The following is a 20611-nucleotide window of genomic DNA, read 5'->3' on the forward strand; positions in this document are numbered from 1 at the left end:
AACTGTTGTTATAATTGTGTTAATGTATGTTATGTATGTTATGTAGTATAGACATTTAATGAGGTTTCTCTTGTTGAATGCATACTTCTTTCTTGTGGGACAAATTGGGTATCTAGGATACCCACCATTCAGTTTTCCATCTACAAACTTTTCCTTATAAATAGCCCAGTGAAAAGGGCGGGTCCTTGTGTGCTCCCAACTATGTGCCAGAAGCTAGAATGCCAAGGACCCTGGTGGCCAATTCCGACTGGTGCTTCGTGGTGCCCTGACCACTACGTATTTCAAAGTGTACCTGTCTGTGCCAGCCCTGAGCTTAGAGTAGCTGTATCTGGCCAGGTGGTGTGTATGTAAAGCCTGTCATTTGCTATGTACTGACCTGATTGGGCCAAGCCTGACTGTTTGCAATCTGTCATTGGTTATATGGACTTAATTTGCATGTTTTCGTTCTTAGCATTTTTGCATGTTACTAGATGTTTATTCTGGTCCCTCCATTAGCAGTTCAGCTCTTCAAAGAAGTGGTTTTCTTGCTTGCTTTTTATTTCTCACAATGTCTAGGATAAGGCCCTATTTTCCCTGTGAAATTGATCAATGAGATTGAATATTGGCTTATATCTGTAACATTTGTAAATTATCTTAGGGGATTTCTTTTCCCTGTCAGTTGCCACTCAGGTGAGCTTGTTTCATCAGCCCTCATTATTCCACTGTGCTGAAGCGAGCAAACTCAACAATTTATTTATTTTTTTTAATCTATGTCCACTGATTTTTAATGGACTTTGAAAACTACTGTGAAAAAAAACCACGAAAAAAAAAACATTTCCACAGTCTAGTCTGGTCTTAAACTTGGTAAATAAGTGAGCATTGTACTTTGTTGAAAGAGAAATATTGATCTTCCCCAGAAATTTTCAGAGGAAGGTAAGTTAACCTAACATAGATAACTGTATAACATAAACAGGAGCCATACTCTAAACTAATTCATATTTTTAACTGAAACCTAAGGATTATGGAGAGTGCACCAAGTGAGGGCCTCAGTTTGAAGAAGGCAACAAATGAATTACATAAACAAGCAAAATTTATCAAAGAAATGACACAAGTAACTCCAGAAAAAACTCTGACAGGCCGTTGGTTTCTTCTTAATTCACTCTTTGTGTAAAATAAAAGTGTTGTAAGGAGTGTCCCTTAACTTTGAACATTTTGGAACAGAAAAGACCATCTGCCCACAGCCTGTCTCCCTCCCATCTGACTGATCTCTGGCCCACTTTCTGCTTTTGTAACCACCCTTGCCTCCATCCCTTCCTTTCAGAGACAGCCTAGGTGTCTCTTACACTAGTTTGTAGTTCTTTCTACAGCCACCATCTCCTTAACAGGTTCCATATGTGCACAGGCCTTTGAATAAAATAGTTCTCCTTTGTTTCGCTGTTTACGCCAAGTGTCTTGCTTTTGAAAATATCCCTAATAGTAAACTCTTTATTGGGGAACGCAGTATCTGCTTACACTTGGAAATGGTGTTAACGTGACTGTGTGCAATTTTAAGGACTTTGTTTATGTTTTAGAGTGATTTCTCCCCTTCTCCCACCCCGCCCCCCCTTCATCCCCCCGTTTTTTGTTTGAAAGATTTATTAGAGCTTATCCTTCTTGGGAGGTAGAGCAGTATTAAAACAAAAAGAACCTTTGATATATACCGTATATTATCTTTGGTTATTCAGTATAACATTCAGTAAAAACAAACAAGTTTATATTAGGTCTCAATATCAATAATTTCTTTTCTTGAAATAATTAAACTTTGCTTCAAATCAACTTGCAGTATAATTATATTATATTTAGCATGATTATGCTTTCCAGCTAAACTAATTCAATTGATTTGCTTATACTAAATTAACAATGTTATTTGTCCAAGTTATCTAAATTGCCCTTCTTCAGATTTTGATTGATTCACTCCACATTATTGGCCTCTATAATAGAATGTTGATATAATTAAGAAAATGCCAAATTCTTGTTTTTGTTATGTTTTAAAATATTTTTTATTATTTATTTGGTGTGTTTGCCCAATAAATTTCACAAAAGCGTATTCATGAATAAAATTGTTCCTAGGCTTCCCCTTCTGAGTTATATTAAGGTTATTTTCTCTTAACACATTTACATTTTCACTTTGTCACCTGAGTGTCTACTAAGTTATTTCTGCCAGCAGTTATTATTTCTGCTACTAGTTATCCTTTAACTTGACTATTGATCTCTAACAGTGAAATGCCACAAGTGCTTTATTAGAAACCTTAACAAATAACTTCAGTAATGAATTACTTGTCATCCAAGTAATATCTTCAAAGACACTAAGTTAAACCATCTAAGTTAAATACACATTAGAGTTGGCAAACTTAAACAAATATTTCTTATCTAGCTTCTATACTATTAGCTGACTTTTAAGTTCTTTTTTAACTTATTGTTAAATGAACGACTAGTCTGAAGTGTTTTCCCCCAGATCTGTTTTTCAGTGTCTATGACCTTCCTCTCTCCTTGTTATAAACTCTTGTTACTCCCTTCTTAAAATTCTTCAGTGTCTTCCTATTGCTTTCAGTAAAAATTCTAATTATTAGCATAGCATACCAAGTCCACCAACTCCATCTGCCACTTCCTAAACTATCTGGAATAAGCCATGACCACTCACTCTGCAGGTCTTTGCATACACCTGCTCTAGTGCTTAGAATGTTCACGTGTCCTGCCCTAATTTTATTTAATAAGTGTTCGAATACCTTGCTTAGCCAAGGGCCTCCTTTTTCCAGAAAGCCTTCCTCGCTGGGTATAACTAAGAACTCCTCTTTTGTGTTCCTGCATCCCTTTGTGCACCCTTCCCATCCCACCACAGACCCCTGTGGGGTCAGTTTCCTCACAATGAGGTTTCTGAGGCAGGGATTAACTTCCATCTCTAACTGTTCAGCAGCTAGAAGCGTGGTTGACAAAAATAGAGACTTAATAAAGACTTTTTCAATAATAATTAACATCCATACTTTGTTCAACCAACTCACTCTGTTATCTTTTGAATCCTGAAATGACCAATTTAGACTTTTGGCTGATTCTCTTTGTGACAATTTTTGCTTATCTAAATTAAATATTTTATTTAAAGTTGTACCAGTATGAAAAATATGAAAACATAATAGGTGGGACTTCAATTATGGTGAAAAGGAAAAAAAAAATGTTCCTCAAAAATAGAAGTATACTCGTATCGCCAAGCATAATACATCTTACATGGTTATTAACCCAAAGGAAAACAGGTGTTCCTACTGGAATGATAACAGTTTTCTCCATGGCTGTTCCAAGAATACATTTGCAATGAGCTTTAGGAAGAAAGAATGGAAAGCAAACTTTTCAACCCCTGCCACCCCTTCAGGTTTGAGTTATATCAGGGCAGATTTTCCATGGAACTTCAGGAAACCAGCAATTACTCAAAACTTTGAAAGGATTTTTTTTTTTTTTTTTTTTCAAAAATAGGCACACTTTCTACCATTATATTCTTTGAAGAAAAAATTGCTTTAAAGAATCCTATTATCCAAATCCAAAATATAGTGAAACAAGCAAAAGGAAATCTTACTCCTGAATGTTATCAGCTCATTTTATTTTTTATAGCTTGCTTGACCATGGAGAAATTGTTGCCTAAGGTTGGACAGAGCTTCCTTTATTCATCTGCTATCCAAGACCATTCTTTGAAGCACAGGGGGAGCCAGACATCAGGAAACACTATAGAATCATTTATCTTCCTCTCTATATATACTTTCTAGCAAACTCTTTTTCACAACTTTCATCTCAACTATATAGTATGTGAGTAATTTGTCTATGAACAGCACACTTAAGGGAGATGTTAGAAACTATTAGGTGTCTTAATCCCACTACTTTTTATAACCTGCCTCCCCAACCAATGGTTTAAAATCAACCCATGTATCACAGAGATTTAAAGTTGTTACCACTCTGCTCCCTCCTGTTTTTGACCCTCAGCAATAAGAGTCTCATGAGGGGAATTCTCCGTGGTCTGCACTGCTTCATTCTCTCTTCCCTTCACTGAGTTCACCAGCACCATCAAAGCTTACCCTTCACCCCTGGGGATCCAATGCTTCAGTGGATCAGATGCAGTTACTTCAAAGGAACATGTCACCGTACATCGCATTGTTCAGAGGTTAAAGATTGAATAGAAATGACAGTCCAGTTCCCTTTTGAAAATGATGAGGAGCTTTTGGAAAATTTGATTTGCTTGGTTGAAAAAATAAACCCTGGCTTTATTCTTATACGTTTTAAAAGACATTTTCTAAATCTCCTTCACATTTTTCCTTCAATCATCTCACTGTGTCAGCACTTACAAGGCCGCTGGCTTGTGGGCTTCCTAGGAAGTAGTCATAATCTCCTCCTTCTCACTCTCCAGTCTACTGTTGGGAGAACACAGACTTCCTCTCCTCTGCACCTGTCTGAATCTAGTCAGGAAGTTCTCGAACAAGTTCCTAATTCACACATTGATAAATGTCTTATTTTCTAGTTCAAGCCCACTCACCTTGCCCCTTGATAGTTATGATACAGATGACAAAAGGCTAATTGATAGCCTTTTGTATTAAAAAAAAAAAAATCCTACTTAAAAATACTTCTAGAAGGTAACTGATTTTTTTTTTTTTTTTCCATTTTAATAAGTTTGGTCCAACATTGGCAAGCTGGCACACCTAGAATTTGGGACACCAGCTTACCTTCCTGGTTAGAGCTGATGCATGAGAATAGCCAGATTGTCTGTGGATTGGAGTTTAAATCCAAAGCGCTTTTTCTTCTTTCATAAATAAACACATCAGTCTGTCAAGCAAAGTATTGTGAGAAAAACCAGCTTTGAAAAAGGTAGAAACAATAAAGAAATAACCCTTAACCCAGGAAGAGACACTTAAAAGGGGCAGAGAAAAGGAGTAACAAATCCTAGGCCATAAACTATTATTCTTGTTCTGTAGGAATGTATCGTTCTTACCCTTCTATAAACACAAAGATTTCTAGCCTCCTCCCTCTCCCAGATGTCTTGAACATTGAAAAGAAAATCAGGAGTATTAACAATTCCTCGTGTTTTCTAAGCTTGTTTGTAGGTTTCTGCTCATTTGAAATGATTGCACAGGATTTAGTAGAAAAATAATGCAAAACAACTCCCCAAACCAAAAACTTAAGCTTTACTTTTTCTACCTGAAAATCTTAGCAGAGTTTCTATAAAGTATTTGCAGATGGATGTGTGTCGGCTGTGGTGTGGTTTTAGCTCCAAGTCAAATGCCACTTCTCTGTGAACAAGTCACACTGCATATCAACATTAATTTAATTATGTTAAACCTCACAGGCTTCATTATATTAACCTAAAAGCCAAGGAAAACATATGCTGTTTCTTCAGCCTTTAACACATTACTCATTAGTGGAAGAACTCTCAATTTATTTTCTGCAAAAGACCACCGAGCTCTTAATAAAAATTTTTACTTATGTTGGCAGTTCAGTTTGATCTGAAACCAAGCACTGGTTCTTCTGATTCTACATGTGAACTATAACAAGTATAGAAAAGTTCTAGAACACAAAACCCTCCTCAATTCCTTGCCTTTACTTGACTGCAGATAGCTAGTCACATGTCAAATAGCTGGGAGAACAATATTTACCCATCACTAGAAAATCATTTCATAATTGAGAAGATAATCCTTAAAGAAAGAAAATGTATCAATGCAGTAGTTCCTTCTCACAGATGCCGTTCCAACAGTGCTCTGTGAAACTTTAAAATCACATACGGACATTTAAAGTTGATTGCTATTAAGTTTAAGGCAATGAATAACCATCGAAAAGGCAAAAAATAAAATATCAAATGGATTTTGGCCGTTTCACATTGCATTTGGATCTTAGCATTTCCTGACTGAAGACAAGCGTTGGGTGAAGGGCCCACTGGCATCCATTGAGAATAGGGGTTAAAAGCAAGGAGCTCCTGGGCTCTGCCCGGGGCCCTGTCTCCTAGTGGTCTCACAGTGGGAGGAACTCACATCCTTCAGAAAATGCTGTTGATAATGACTGCTTTTGTAGGGCAGTGAGCTCACGCTATTACACAAGATTAGTGCTGTACTCAAGAGCTGGCAGATCGTCTCTCCCACACCGAGATTTGCCAGCTAGGAAAATAATGGGCATATTGCCACTTTAACGACTATCAGGAGACCCCAAGTTAGTTTTTCTTCCCTTCAGCATATTCATGTTTGTAGGATCCTACTCCAGGCTGCCAGCCTAAGGCAGTGACACCAAAACAAACGTTTCTTTCTCCTTTAAAACAAAGCTGCCCTTTTCCTTTTGGTTGTTCAACGAAAAGACAACAGCAAAATCATAACCTCCCTTAAAACATAAATAAATAAAGACCCAGGCCAGAGTAACCTTAAGCAAGTACAAGGATCAGAAGAGGGTCTATGTCTACCTCACAGGGAGGTCATTTGCCCCAAACAAGTTAAATAAAACAAAGTTAAATGTACCCCCCACAGTCTGCAAACAAATGCCTATTGTGTCTCACAGCCATCTAGGGGGAGAAAAGGAATTTTAAAGTTACCAAATGTTTTGATTTCTGTAATAAGTAGTCCTCCCAGCTTCCTCTCAGATAAACATTTGACCTGTGTTCTGAAAGGCTGAGGGGTAACCCCGTGTGGTTATTCTGAGTTCTTTATTTAATGAAAAGGTGGCTTCTTATCAGCATGTGTCTCAAACAGGTAAGCCGTCCTCTTGGGAAAGGGTTTTCTATTTGGAGTTTGCTTTTATACTTTGGTGGTTATCTGCTCGCCCTGGGCACGGACTGCATTTGGATGTCATTTGTAGCTGCCGGAGCACAGATAAGAGGAGTTTGCATACAGAGAAGTCAGCTTTTAGGACAGGTGTCATGTTTTTATAGCTACTCTAGATAAGTTCTTTGCTAAAACCAAACTAAATGTGAATCGCACTGCAGACGTTCATTTGTGTGCATAGGTGTTTATAATCTGCCCTGTTCTAAGGATTTTAGGACATTATAGATTTGGCTTTGTTTCTGATGTGATTTCACCATTGCTGTAAATCATGCGATAATTGAAAAGGCAAAATGGTGAAAAAAAGAGCCATTTTATATGAACATTTCAGTCAAATAGAAAATTCAGATTAGAGCTACAATGGCCCGCAACAGAATAGAGTGCAGCAGGTTGGCAAATACTGTCTGGTGGAGGACCATTTCTAGCAGTGTCTCTTCGTGCTTTCCCTCACAAAACTGAGAGGACATATCTCAGATTATATTTTAAACTTTTTTTCCCCCACATGGAGTAAATAATCATGATGTGGGGGGGAGGTATGCTAAACCCTATTGTTAACAGTGACTTAGTTTGTCCTGCATAATATAACAATGGATGGATATCACCACCTAGTGGCCATATTGTATTTTGCGTTTCAAAACTTCATATTCCCAGAACACCTAAATCTATACAAGAATAACATTCATTGTGAAGTTCCAGTAGCTTTGAGTTTAAAAATTCTAGCATGAATTGCATTATATTATGAACCTGAAAGTTAAAAAAGAAAAAGATGATTTTTCACTCGCAGCGTGAAGCTAACACATGGAGTCACATGCTTAATAAAATCCTAGCAACTGCGACAAATATTAGGACCAATCTTTCCCCTATCTTTACTTTACACACAATAATAAGCCTAGTGGAAAGTTTTCCTTGGCTATTTCCCTTGGTATGTGAACCTAGAGGACTTTTTTGGTTTTCTTATGAAAATGTTTTACATTGAATTAAATTAGCAGTGTTTGGGGGAGAAGGAGAGTAAGTGGAGAGTGGTAACTGGTCTATTCATGGGGGAAAAAACCCCAAATTATTACTTGAAGCTTTAGTAAATTCTACCCAAAACTGCAATAATATTTTATGTCATAGAATAGCTTCACTGGACAAATGTTGAGAATGGTTCTTTTCAGTGGAATGTGTGTGATAAATTGTTTAAATGTGCTTGGCAAAAAATCCATAATAGTTCTAAAACAGTCTTTCATTGCCATTCAAGATCATCTAAATTATAATGAATTTTAAACAATAAGATGATTCCATTTAAGCTGAAAAACTATAGCTAAATATGTGGATAGTTAGATGATACATAGGTAAATAGAGTAGGCCCTTGGCAGCTGCAGATTCAAGATTTGCAGTTTCCATTATACATTAGAGACCTTGAAAATCCACAATATGAAATAATTTGTACTTTTTGCTCAGGCACAATTGTGAGTGTACCCAGTGGCAGGCTAATGTGTGAGAATTGTTCAATTAGCTATCCACTCTGTCTAATGGACAGCTCAGTTTTCCCATTGCAAGGGGTATGTTGCTGTCTACCCAGCTAACCATTTGCATCTCCTCTGTTGTATTTATGGTGGGAACCTATCTGCTGCACAGGGCATTCCCAAAGACCTTAGCTATATCCTTTCCTAGTGCCAACAAGTACTGTAAATTGTAGGTGGGGGGAGGGTGTGTGTGATGGTAAATCTCAAATTTATGACTCACAAAAAGATGACCTTTAATTTTTAGTGTCTGGAAATTCTTTTTTTTTTTTCTTCTTTTTTTCTTTTCAGTAGAGAGGAAAAGAAACTGAGAGATTCTAAACAGGATGTCTAACTCTTTAGAACAACTAGTTAGTGCCCATTGATTATTCTTTGTAGTTATTTGATCAAGTTAAGAAATCGTAAAATTATATTGAAAAGAATTTGAAATAAGTCAAATATGAAGAAAGGCTAGTTAAGTGTTGATTAAAAAAATAGTCATTTTGAAAACTTCTTAGTTTTAAGATGCCGATAAAAGGAATTTTTAAAAACAGACTCTTTACTGTTGTGGGGATTTTTTCTCTAGTTGAGGTTGAAGCATGACGTTGTATCTTCAGGGTTTTGATTTTTGAATTAACATTCTCTTATAAAGACTTAAAAAAAAATCTTGATGTGGGTAAACAAATATGATTCTGGAAAGTGATATGGAGGGATAAGAGTAAGCCATTCTATGATTCAAGAACCTTCCCTGCTCCAGCTTTTCATTTTCACCACCTAGCTGTTTGTGTATTTCCTCATAAATCAATTTGCTTACATATGTATTACCTAAGGGACCAACTGGGATGTGACTGTCACAGCAGTAGCCGACTAATACTGGTTGGTCTTGTTTCCTTTAAATAAAGGCAGAACCCAAAGCTGAACCCAAGCAAACTTTTTTTAAAGCAAAGCAAAGCAAAGCTCCTGGTTTATTTCTAAATCTTGTATGTTTCCGAAATAACGCTTTTTTTTTAACCTTATGAAAAAGGCAGTTATCTATCTCTGTATAAGAAAACGGTCAATTAGTTACATACTTTTTTATCATCAGTTTCTTTTGTTCATGCTTGTGATGCTAGTTATCTGCTGAGCGTCTGGGGCCATTGATTATAGCCCTGTAGTGTGTATTTTAAAGATAGAAGATATCTGGTATCTCTGAATGACACCTGGGACTCCTAAATACTATATAATTAGAGATTCGCTTGAAATGATGTAAACTCTGTCTGACTTTAGTAGGTTGCCAATAACTTTCAAAAGCAGAGACCCCACCCCCACCCCCAAGCACAGTATGTTGATTGAATCCAGTGAGAGACTTGCAAAGAGCTGGGAAGGAGAGAATAGCTCTTCAGCCATTCTATTTGAGAAAAATCAGTCAGGTCCCTCTTAGATCTGTGAAATTGAGGTCCCTCTCTGAGAGTGAAGAATGTTTGGCCGGCAGGGAAATTCTATGTGCCCCAGAAGACCTGCCGAATAATTCTTTGCTTTTGTGTTGATGTGAGACAGAAATAAATTTATGACAATAAAATACATAATCTAATCATTTATATCATTTGATAGATTTTGATGAATAACCAGTCTGTTGTGAGTTTTTTGTCCTCAGTATTAAGATTGGTTTAAAATGGGTTCTCTGGTTTGTGGAGATAATTTTCATGTGAGAAAACTGTACTTAGCTGTTGGATTTTGGACATAATTTTTTGAATCAGTTTGTGCTTTTGGCAGCCGACTTGCTTGAATCCAATTGAGGGAAAAAGAAAGAGAAAACAATAACTGAAAGTTACTAAATCTAATTTAATTGAAATGGTTGTCTTTTTTTGGCACTTCCCCCGCCCAGATACAGACAGTCATTTAATTGGAACTCCAAAAATAAAGTAACTTTATCATATAATATGCAGCATTACGCAGTTTCATAATAAGTATAAAATAATCTTTTAATAAAATGCAAGCTTGTTACAGAATGTAGAAAATGTCATATGGGAGCTAGCTTTTCTCTACATCAACTATTTGAGTTTCATGTCATAATCTTCTCTGCCATCAGAAGAAAATGAAAATGCAAAGTAATTTAGGGGTCTCTTCAGGTGTGATATTGATCTAATTCTGATCTCTGGGAGAGATAACAATAGTTCAGGGTTTGGGATGGGGGACATGAGTCTCTGAGACACAGACAAATGCGCAGAAGTCCCATGAGCATTAATTTTTGTCAACAGTGTTAGAATGAATTGTCCCCAATCCATGCTGGCTTTTTGGAATAATTCTTAGTTTGCTCATCCAGCCCTAGAAGAAGGTTGATCCAGGCTAGATCACTTAGGATGTTTGCTTATAATTCCAAATAAGGAAGAAAAAAAAAATCCAGATGACAGTGGTGAATTTTTCTCCGCTCATTCCAAGAATCTGTATTTCTCTGTGTATGGAAACACTGTCTGGGTGAAAGAGGTTCTATTACATTCTTAGAATGGGTTTCCTGAGGAGAGATCACTTCCTCCTCCAGTAGGTTAAAAAACTACATTGTTAAACCTAAAGTCAAAGATTTATTTTGTATATTCTTTCTCCCTGCAAGTGCTGTTAAATAAGGGTGTAAAGAATTTATGAGGAAACAAAGAAAGTTGTTCAGAAAACTGGAGTTTCCTTTGCTAACTCAGTTGGGCAATAACATGGAGCAAAATCAAAGCATCCTAGCCAAAATAAATCTGCACAATGGAGCTATCAGATATGAGGTAATAGTGTGACATGCCTGTGGGTATCAGACATTCTTGTAAAAACCACAGACCTAAAATTTGGTCCTGCACCATTAAGCCACGGCTCTGCCAAGGAACAACACAGAACACACGTTTTAAATCACTGTTGCAAGCCAAATGTAATTCCCACCAAAAACAATTAAATCTTTTACCAGAAGTTTGAGTCTGGGCAGCTTACGCCCTGAGAATCACTTCAGTGGCATACAACCTGAATCTGATTTCAGTGTGAAAATGAGATGGTTATTGTTCAGGTCAGGAGGAAATGTCAGCTGCAAAATATAGGGCAGTCAAGTTTCTTTGGTAACTTGAAGAGATATTTGTTGAGGTTAGATTAAAAAAGGGTTAGCTAAGAAAGCTGTACGTCCTTTCTGATAGCTGCATATAGATCCTTTTACAATGTTCATTTTTAATGATTAGAAAAACAATTCATGCTCACTCTAGGGCAGTTGTAAAGTATGGAAGAATATGTAGAATAAAATACCCTTTCAGTTTCCTATAACTCAGATATAAACCTTATAACATTTTACTGCATTTCCTTTTGGTCTTTTATATACACACACAGCTGTATCTGGGAATATGTATAAAATTTGGATCATTGTGTGTTTTCAGTATTTTGCTTTTTAATTTTAACTTACCACTTCAGTATTTCCCAGCCCCTTATGTATTCTTCAACAAGATATTTAATGGTTATACAATATTCCATTTGTCTTGACTATATCACAATTTATTGAATATATGTTCATTCTATAGGTTGTTTCCCATTTACTGCTACTATAAACAGTATTTTAGATAAAATGTTGCTCACATCTCTATTTTTAGGAAGAAATTTTAGAAGTGGAATTATGAGGCGTAAGGGTAGGAACTTTTTGAGGCTCTTGATATGCATTGCCAGCTGTTTTCCAGAAAAGTTATTTACTTTCACTGGCTGTGTCTTTGATTGCCTGTCTCACCTGTCATTTGCTAGCAGCTAGCAACATCTTTGATAAGGGGTAGGTGTGGATAGGGAAGAATGCAACACACTCTGTGGTTCATTATTTCTAAATATCAAATTATTTATTAAACAACACCAGTGTGTGCCCAGTATGATTCCTGGCACCGAGGATACAGTATTAAGCAAAAGAACCCAAAATTCTTGTCCTCAATGAGCTTCCTTACTACTACTAGGGAGAAAAATAAAATAAAATTAAGTCAATCATATAGGATATTAGAAGATAAGTTTTATGAAGAAAAATAAAGTGAAGGAAGGAGACATGTAGTGTGGGTCGGGACAAGGATGGAGGAGCATTGCACAGTTTGCACATACTATTGGGATGTTGGAAATTTTCCACCTTTGAGGACACTTTCTGGTTTCTTGTAAAAGATTAATTAAAAAGTAAGCTAGAAAGTACTGAGTTCTAAAATCCAAATTAAATATTTGAGGAACTCTGGAATCTTTGACCATAAAAGGTTTTAAATGTGGATTTTTGTTAGTTTTAAGAAATTTCTATTCTTTTACTTATTATTTTGATCCTACTTTAATTCACCGGTTAAAGACAACTTAGTTATCATGAACAACAGGCTGAGTATGACTTTTGTATCTCTGCTTTGTTGCTCCATTTCCTTGTCAATTATCTATTCAAGGAAAGTAGAAAAGAAAACTTACAGGAGAGATCATAAAACAAAACTCAACTGTATGGTGCATATAAGATCACATCTAAAACAGAAGAACACAGAACAGTTGAATATAAAATGATAGATACAGATATAGCAGGTAAATACATAAAGCAAATATCACAATTTTTAACCAAATAAATGAATTTGGATAAAAATAATCACATTGACTAAGACAAAGAAAGGTGATTTATAGTGGTAAAGATAGAAAAGAAAGAATACAATTTTTATTGTACTACAGTCACAGCTATATAAATCATTTGTGCACATAAGTGCTGGAGGAAAATATGATGATGAGGTAGATTATGGATCTTTCTTCTTGTTCCACTTTTATTAATGCTGTACCATTAGCAACATTAACATGATTGAGTTCTTAAATTGAGCACTGATTATATATTTAGAAATATAGAATAACTAGAATAAAATTCCTCAGATATACCTCATTGCCAAAGAAAATATACATGTTTGTTGAAAATCGCCTTTTAGATACATGTATTGTCCGTTCAGAGTATAAAAGTCTTTTTTCTTTACCACCAAAATCATTTTAGCTAGATGGTTCAACAGAAACTGTTGAATCCGTTTTAATTCGATTTTGATGTCATGCTGCTGTCACTCTTACAATATGCTGCTCTTCGACTATCAAGTAATTATCTTCTCCCTCCATTTTTACAGCAATATGAGAACTGGAGGCCCAACCAGCCAGACAGTTTCTTTTCTGCTGGAGAAGACTGTGTTGTAATCATTTGGCATGAGAACGGCCAGTGGAATGATGTTCCCTGCAATTATCATCTCACCTATACTTGCAAGAAAGGAACAGGTAATGATTACCCTGTTAATAGTGTGTACTTAATCTGCATTTCCTTTTTCAAGTGAACTCAGGAAGACTAAGCTTCCTTCTTTAAGACAAACTGGATATGTCATGTACATTGTCTGTTGTTGCTCTGGAATATTTATTTCACTCTTGCAATGCAGTTGAAAAGTTTGTTTTCAGTCATGTTTTCACCATAGATTTCAGGTGCTTAAGATAAAATATAGCATTTATGTAGAAAAACCACCTCCAAGTATCTGTAAGAAAAACAGGAGCCAGCCCAAGGGCCTAAAGACCTGTTTATTTTGATGAGGAAAACATTAAAAATAAATTAGCTGTCAACATTTAAAAATTGGGATGTATCATAAAATATTCTGGAGTTTTTTACTTAAAAAGGAAAAAAAAAAAGAACACCTGGTACCATTTGACCCATGTTCATCCTTGACCCTGGTTTGAAGCGCTGGAGCTGACAACCACTGCCCTGTCTTCTAGGGGCCACGGTTCGCAGTTCCTGGAGGTCCTTACTCAGGCCTTCCCTGGTTTTAACTGCCTGGTCTCTGGAGGCATTTGAGTTTTCTAATCACTCCCTTAGAAGCTTTTTGTATGCTTATAAACCATGGAACAACAAAGCCATCCCTGCATCTATAGTTGAATGCCTTCAAGATACAGTCAAATAAAAACATTTGTAATGTAAGTTTCATAATGAGGAGAATTGCTTAGTGGACATTAAAAAGATAAAATTAAGAAAGCTGATTTTTTAAAGTGTGTTGTGTTTATCATTGACCAATGCATTTGAATTTCTAAGGCATACTCTGTACACTTGTTCCTTAAACAAATAGGAATTCCATAAAACATTTTTAAACTGTTTGCAATTGATACTGGTGTTAAAGTGTGAATATTTAGTCTCTAAACCTAGACTTTTACCCACCTCACGTGAGAGTACAAAGTATAAATGGAAAATATAAAATCCATTTGGTTTGTCTTTGAATATAAAAATAATAAAACTACAAATGCCTGGTCTATAAATATTTTAGGAAAGACTCAAACACCAATAATGAGAAATGCTACTGGAATAAAGAGGACACTAAGATAAACAGAGCGCAAATGAAACTCAACCGTTATTTGTGACTACTTTGTTATTCTCTTATCTAAAGTAGAATTTATTCTGGATATCCTTTCTATACAAGCAGCTTTCCTGACTATGTGCATTACTTCAGCACTTCTGTGATGCGACTTGTGAAAATAACAAATCAGTTGTCTGTTTTCCCTGTTTTTAATGTAAGAAGCCTTTAATGAACTGTTTGTCTTTATCCAAATGTCATGTTTGCTTTCTTAAATCTCCAAATGGTCCTTGGTGTTATGGTTTTCATTTTATGATCCAAACATTCTTATATTTCCTATGTTATTTTTTCCTGTAGCAGGATTTCTCAACACCAGCACTATTGACATTTTGAGCCAGATCATTCTCAGTTGTGGGGGACTGACCTGGGCGTTGCCGAATGTTCAGCATCGTCTCTGCCCTCTGTGCACTGAGTGCCAGTAGCATTCTCCTGCACGCCACACACCCCTCCTCTGCTCTGTGAGAACTAAAAATGTCTCTAGACATTACCAACTGTCCCTAGGGAGGGCGGGAGAGCAGGAAAACTGCCGCAGGTTAAGAACCACTGCCCTAGAGCTAAACAGGATTCACGACACCAGTATCACAGTTTACTTTTGCCAGTGGGGAAAGAGATTTATAAAATGTTGGCTCTACCTCATTAAAGGAGAAAAAAACAAAAACAAAGTGATCCTTGGATTTTTATCTCCCTACTGTCTGATTTTTATTTATGTAGATTTAAATCGTTAATAGTACTCTGGGGAATTTTCAGAATTTCGGTCTATAGACTGTTAGGAAAGATATTCATTTCTCCTTTCAGAGAGTTTAGATATCTTTAAACATACAGACCTAAGTAGTTCTACTTTTAATTAAATATTTGTAAAGAAGGATTATAATATACACAAGAGATATGTACTTAAAAAAAAAAAAGACAACTCAATGCACACTATCCATACTTCTTTGGAGCATCCTGCAGGTTCCTTCCAATCCCATCCATTTACTTCCCAGTTCCAACCATATTACCTTCATTTCTTACTTTTCTCTTTAGTATCATTACGTATGCTTGTATCTATTAACAACAAATTATTTAGTTTTGCACATTTTTGAATTTATGTAAGTGGAATCGTACTGTATGTATTTTGTGCCTTGCTTTTTTGTGCAGCATCATGTTTGTGAGATTTATCCATGTTGATGCGTGTAGCTGTATTTCTTCATTTTTGCTGCTGTGTAGCATTTCATTGTATGACTATATAACATTTTATTTATCAATTCCCATCTCAGTGGACATTTGGGTTATATTCATGTTTTTACTATTATAAACAATGTTTTTGTGAACATTCTTGAACTTGTTCCTGGTAGACATTTGTGAGTTTCCATAGGGTATTTTTCCAGGAGTGAAGTGCTGAGTCATAGGATGTATGTACCATCAATTTACTAGAAAATGTCAAATTATTTTCCAAAGTGGTCGTACCAATTTGCATTCCCACCAGCAATGTGTGAGAGGTCTTATTACTCCACAGCTTCGCCAACAATTGATATTTTCGGACTTTGACATTTTTGCCAATCTGGTGGGTATAAATATTATCTCACGATTTAATTTACACTTTATTTGATACTTTTCCCTTGATATTTTTTCATATATGTATAGGTCATTCATGGCTTTTCTTTTGTAAGGTTTCTGTTCATATCTTTTGCTTATTTTAAAAAATTGGTTGCTTCTCTTTTATATATTGATTTGTAGAAGTTATTTTTATATTCTGGTTACTAATCCCTAGACAACTAGGTATTTTGCAGACATCTTCTCCCAGCTTGTAGCTTGTCTTTACTCTTACCCTATGGCATTTTTTGATGAACAGAATTCTTCATTTTGTTGCATTTTCCTCTGTCATTTAAACCATTTTGTATCTCAAGAAATCTTTACCTACCCTAAAATCATAAAGATATTCTATGTTGTTTTCTAAATGTTTTATACTTTTACTTGTTATAGTTATATATTTAAAACACCTAGAATTGATTTTCCATGTCTTCTCTGAGGTAGGGAACAAAGTAAATATTTTCTATATAAATACCCAATTGTCCAAGTGCAAAGGCTACTTTTCCTCACTGCTCTGCCATGTCACTTCTGTCAAATATCACGTATGTGTGAATCTACTTCTGGTCTATTTGCCTGTCATTGTCAATACCGCACTCACTGAAATATTTTAGCTTTATTATGTTTTCATACATAAATAGTTTTAGAAGAAATCTGTACCTTTTTATTCCTCAGAATTATAAAGACAACTTCTAATTTGTCAACATAGCATAAAATTAAGTATAATGAATTATCTACTTGGTAATTCTTAACCTTTTGTATCTCTTTGGTGCCTTTTGTATCTCTTTGCTCTACTTGCTAGTACCAGGACCTTGGTGTAGGCTTTTAAAAGAAGTACAGGTATCCAGATTAGGATTATCATTGAACAACATACATAGTGTAGTTTATTAATTGAAAATATCATATTCTTATAGAAATGTCTGCTTATCGTATAGGAATTTGTGAAGATCAAATAGTCACATGCACAAATATTTCTAACTTTTTAGTTATAGATAGTATGACTTTATAATGTATTTTAGGTTATGTCTATCTGAGTGACAATTTCTTATGTGAATGAAAAGATAATGCTTGGATTGTGTTTCATTAAGGACAACTTTGTTTGCTATGGGTCAATACATCCCAAGCTGCTTTGTTAAGCAGAAGTATATTAGAAGAACTAAATATTTAATTTAGTCTCAAATTTTCTATTGTAAAAGAATATGGTTGCAAACAACCTTCTGAGCATGTAAATAAATTTTATATTTGTAAACTTTTAATATTAGGATGTTGATATCCAAACATCTTTGTACCAAGATTTCTGATAATCATCCTTCCATTGAAGAATTGCATTATTTCATAAGAGAATATAACATGATCTTGTTGGGTGCCTTGTGGTGTCAGAATTCTTAGGAATTGGACAGGAAATGCCATTTAGGGAAGTTATTAATATATTTAAGCTAAATTATATTTTATAAGTGATATATAGCAAAACACAGTCACTTAATAAAAACTAATTTTTAAAGTACATCATTTAAAACAAGCACTCCAATGCTGAATAAAACTATAAGTTCAAATTCAGTTGAATCAATTCTCTGCCTCTTGAATTTCATTTCAAAATTGCAATATTTCTTTTACTTCTATTTTAGTATTATTATTTACTGTTGCTAAGTTTGTTGATATTTACCATTTTCATTGCAAATTTAAAATAATAGTTAAATATTCCAAGATTTACCTTCACTACCCTTCTCAAGAGTTGAAATTTTATATTTTTAAGTTAACTACAAAACCGAGGCATGAATACTATGTCCTGACTTTCCCCTTCTCTCCATACAGAAGACAGAAAAGAGTAAACAAACTTAAATGGAACCAGAGACATTTTATTGATACTTAAGAGTCCATATGTTTGTCCATATTTTGGTCATGTTTTGGTCATATTTTGTAACTATGAGGTTATGTCTATCTGACATAATCTGTTGTTATAGATTTTAAGTTCTTTTTCAGGGAGGTAACCCAAGTGAACCCAAGTGAAGGTGGGTAATACATAAAAATTTTAGGATGGTGATGAAGACAATACCATCAGGCCACATAAGACAAGTGCTTTTCATTTGGAATACTTTTCAGAAAAGTGATAATTTAGTCCTATGGGTCTTTAATAAAACACAATTCAAGAGGACATAATCTGAGATTCAAACTAGGCCCAGAGCCTCAATATTCAGGGTTTTTTTTCTTGAAAATTTTCAACTTGTTGATTGCCTTTGATGAAGTTGCTTGGTTGGGTATATAAAGAGGGAAAGAGGAAGAAAAAAAAAGAGATGCATACTAATTGAAATATTTAGATTATTCGGAAATAATCCAATTTATTTTTCTTTAGTTGCTTGCGGCCAGCCCCCTGTTGTAGAAAATGCCAAGACCTTTGGAAAGATGAAACCTCGTTATGAAATCAACTCCCTGATTAGATATCACTGCAAAGATGGTTTCATTCAACGCCACCTTCCAACTATCCGTTGCCTAGGAAACGGAAGATGGGCTATGCCTAAAATTACCTGCATGAACCGTAAGTGGTCCTTTAGAAAGAATGGACAACCGTGCTATAACAACTACTAGACACTCTCATTTTACGGCTGCGGTATTAGTAGTTTAGGGTATGGAGCAAGTAATATTGTTGTGTTTTCTTTCTTTCCTTCTTTCCTTCCATGTAGCATCTGCATACCAAAGGACTTATTCTAAGAAATACTTTAAAAATTCCTCATCATCAAAGGACAATTCAATAAATACATCAAAACATGATCACCGTTGGAGCCGGAGGTGGCAGGAGTCGAGGCGCTGATCCCTAAAATGGCGAACATGTGTTTTCATCATTTCAGCCAAAGTCCTAACTTCCTGTGCCTTTCTATCACCTCGAGAAGTATTATCAGTTGTTCTGGACTTTTGGACCGCCGTCCAGTCATTTTGGGTTGCTGCGCTCCCAAAAACATTTTAAATGAAAGCATTGGCATTCGAAAAGAAAGCAAACGAAATGAAAGAAAATGAGGGCAGAAAGTAACCATTTCCAGCCTATCTGATTTATTTAGTTTTCTATTTGCCTCCAGTGCAGACCATTTTATAATGTATACCAGCCTACTGTACTATTTAAAAAGCTCAATTTAGCACCAATGGCAATGTAAATAAGATGATTTAATGTTGATTTTAATCCTGTATATAAAATAAAAAGTCACACTGAGTTCGGGCATATTTAATGATGATTATGGAGCCTTAGAGGTCTTTAATCATTGGTTTGGCTGCTTTTGGTAGTTTGTTTAGGCTGGAAATGGTTTTACTTGCCCTTTGACTGTCAGCAAGACTGAGGACGGCTTTCCTGGACAACTAACAAACACAGAGTCTTGTAGGTCATGCTGTACCCTCTCGGCCGTGGGTGCCGTTTGCTTTCATGTGATGCTGAAGCCCGGCTAATGGGATCCTGACAGAACGAGGGACTGCCATGTGGGACTCTGCTTTGTTGCATTCCTTTTTCTTCACTTACAAGAAAGGCCTGAATGGAGGACTTTTCTACGACCAGGAGCATTTTTTTAGGGGTCGAAGTGCTAATTATTAACTGAACCAGGTCTACTTTTTAATGGCTTTTACAACACTAACGTGCAAGGTTCCAGATCAACACATTTCAAATGGATATAGACCTAGGGCTCTGGAGGGTGGGGGATTGTTAAAACAACAACACACATTCAAAGAAAGAAATTTTGTATATATAACCATTTTAATCTTTTATAAAAGTTTTGAATGTTCATGTATGAATGCTGCAGCTGTGAAGCATACATAAATAAATGAAGTAAGCCATACTGATTTAATTTATTGGATGTTATTTTCCCCAAACCTGAAAACTGACATAGTACGCTAGTTATTTGTCAATGTTAGCCTTTGTACTTCCCTCCCACAGCTTGAAACCATATAATCTAGGTACTTTGTCCCCGATTAAATAATGTGATGGATAGAGTGCATCAAGTGTTTATTATGAAAAGTGTGGAAAAGTGTATAGCTTTCAGTATATGGTGTTCGCCATTCTAAGCAAGGAGCATATTATAGAAATAGTGTAGGCATTTCTGCCTGGTAGGTTGAGTGTATTTGTTGAAATGTCTTCCTATCTCTTCTCACTCGTTTTCTCCCCTTTATTTGAATAAAGTGACTGCAGAAGATGACTTTGAATTATCCACTTAATTTAATGTTTGAAGATAAACCTGTAATGGAAAGAGGGCATTTAGGAGTCTTTCCTTAATTTCAGTTAGAATAACCTTGAGAAGCATAGACAATAAATAGAGTGCTAATAGCAAAAGAGCAGCCCCAGCACTGAATCTTTCTCACAAAATCATTTGGCTTAGAAGGAATGACAGTAGTAGCTACAATCATTCACAGTGTCTTTCAGTAAGTTCCCTTGGTTGCTGCCTTAACTGTAATCCAC

The 20611-nt window shown here is 35.6% G+C and overlaps 1 protein-coding gene across 4 annotated transcripts in view; it reads left to right on the forward strand.

Annotated features, from left to right (window-relative positions):
* The window catches only part of VCAN (versican), a 103723-nt gene extending 83372 nt beyond the window's left edge, over positions 1-20351 (forward strand). For all 4 annotated transcript variants that reach the window (XM_019746377.3, XM_019746374.3, XM_019746375.3 and 1 more), the window contains 3 exons: positions 13360-13504; positions 18533-18715; positions 18861-20351. In XM_019746377.3, the coding sequence (XP_019601936.3) occupies positions 13360-13504; positions 18533-18715; positions 18861-18988 (456 nt within the window). In that variant the 3' untranslated portion in view covers positions 18989-20351. The remainder of the gene's footprint in view (positions 1-13359; positions 13505-18532; positions 18716-18860) is intronic.
* Positions 20352-20611: the final 260 nt, after the last annotated feature.

Source organism: Rhinolophus sinicus, chromosome 3, assembly GCF_057876585.1.
Source record: "Rhinolophus sinicus isolate RSI-liver-muscle chromosome 3, RSI-T2T, whole genome shotgun sequence".
NCBI lineage: Eukaryota > Metazoa > Chordata > Mammalia > Chiroptera > Rhinolophidae > Rhinolophus > Rhinolophus sinicus.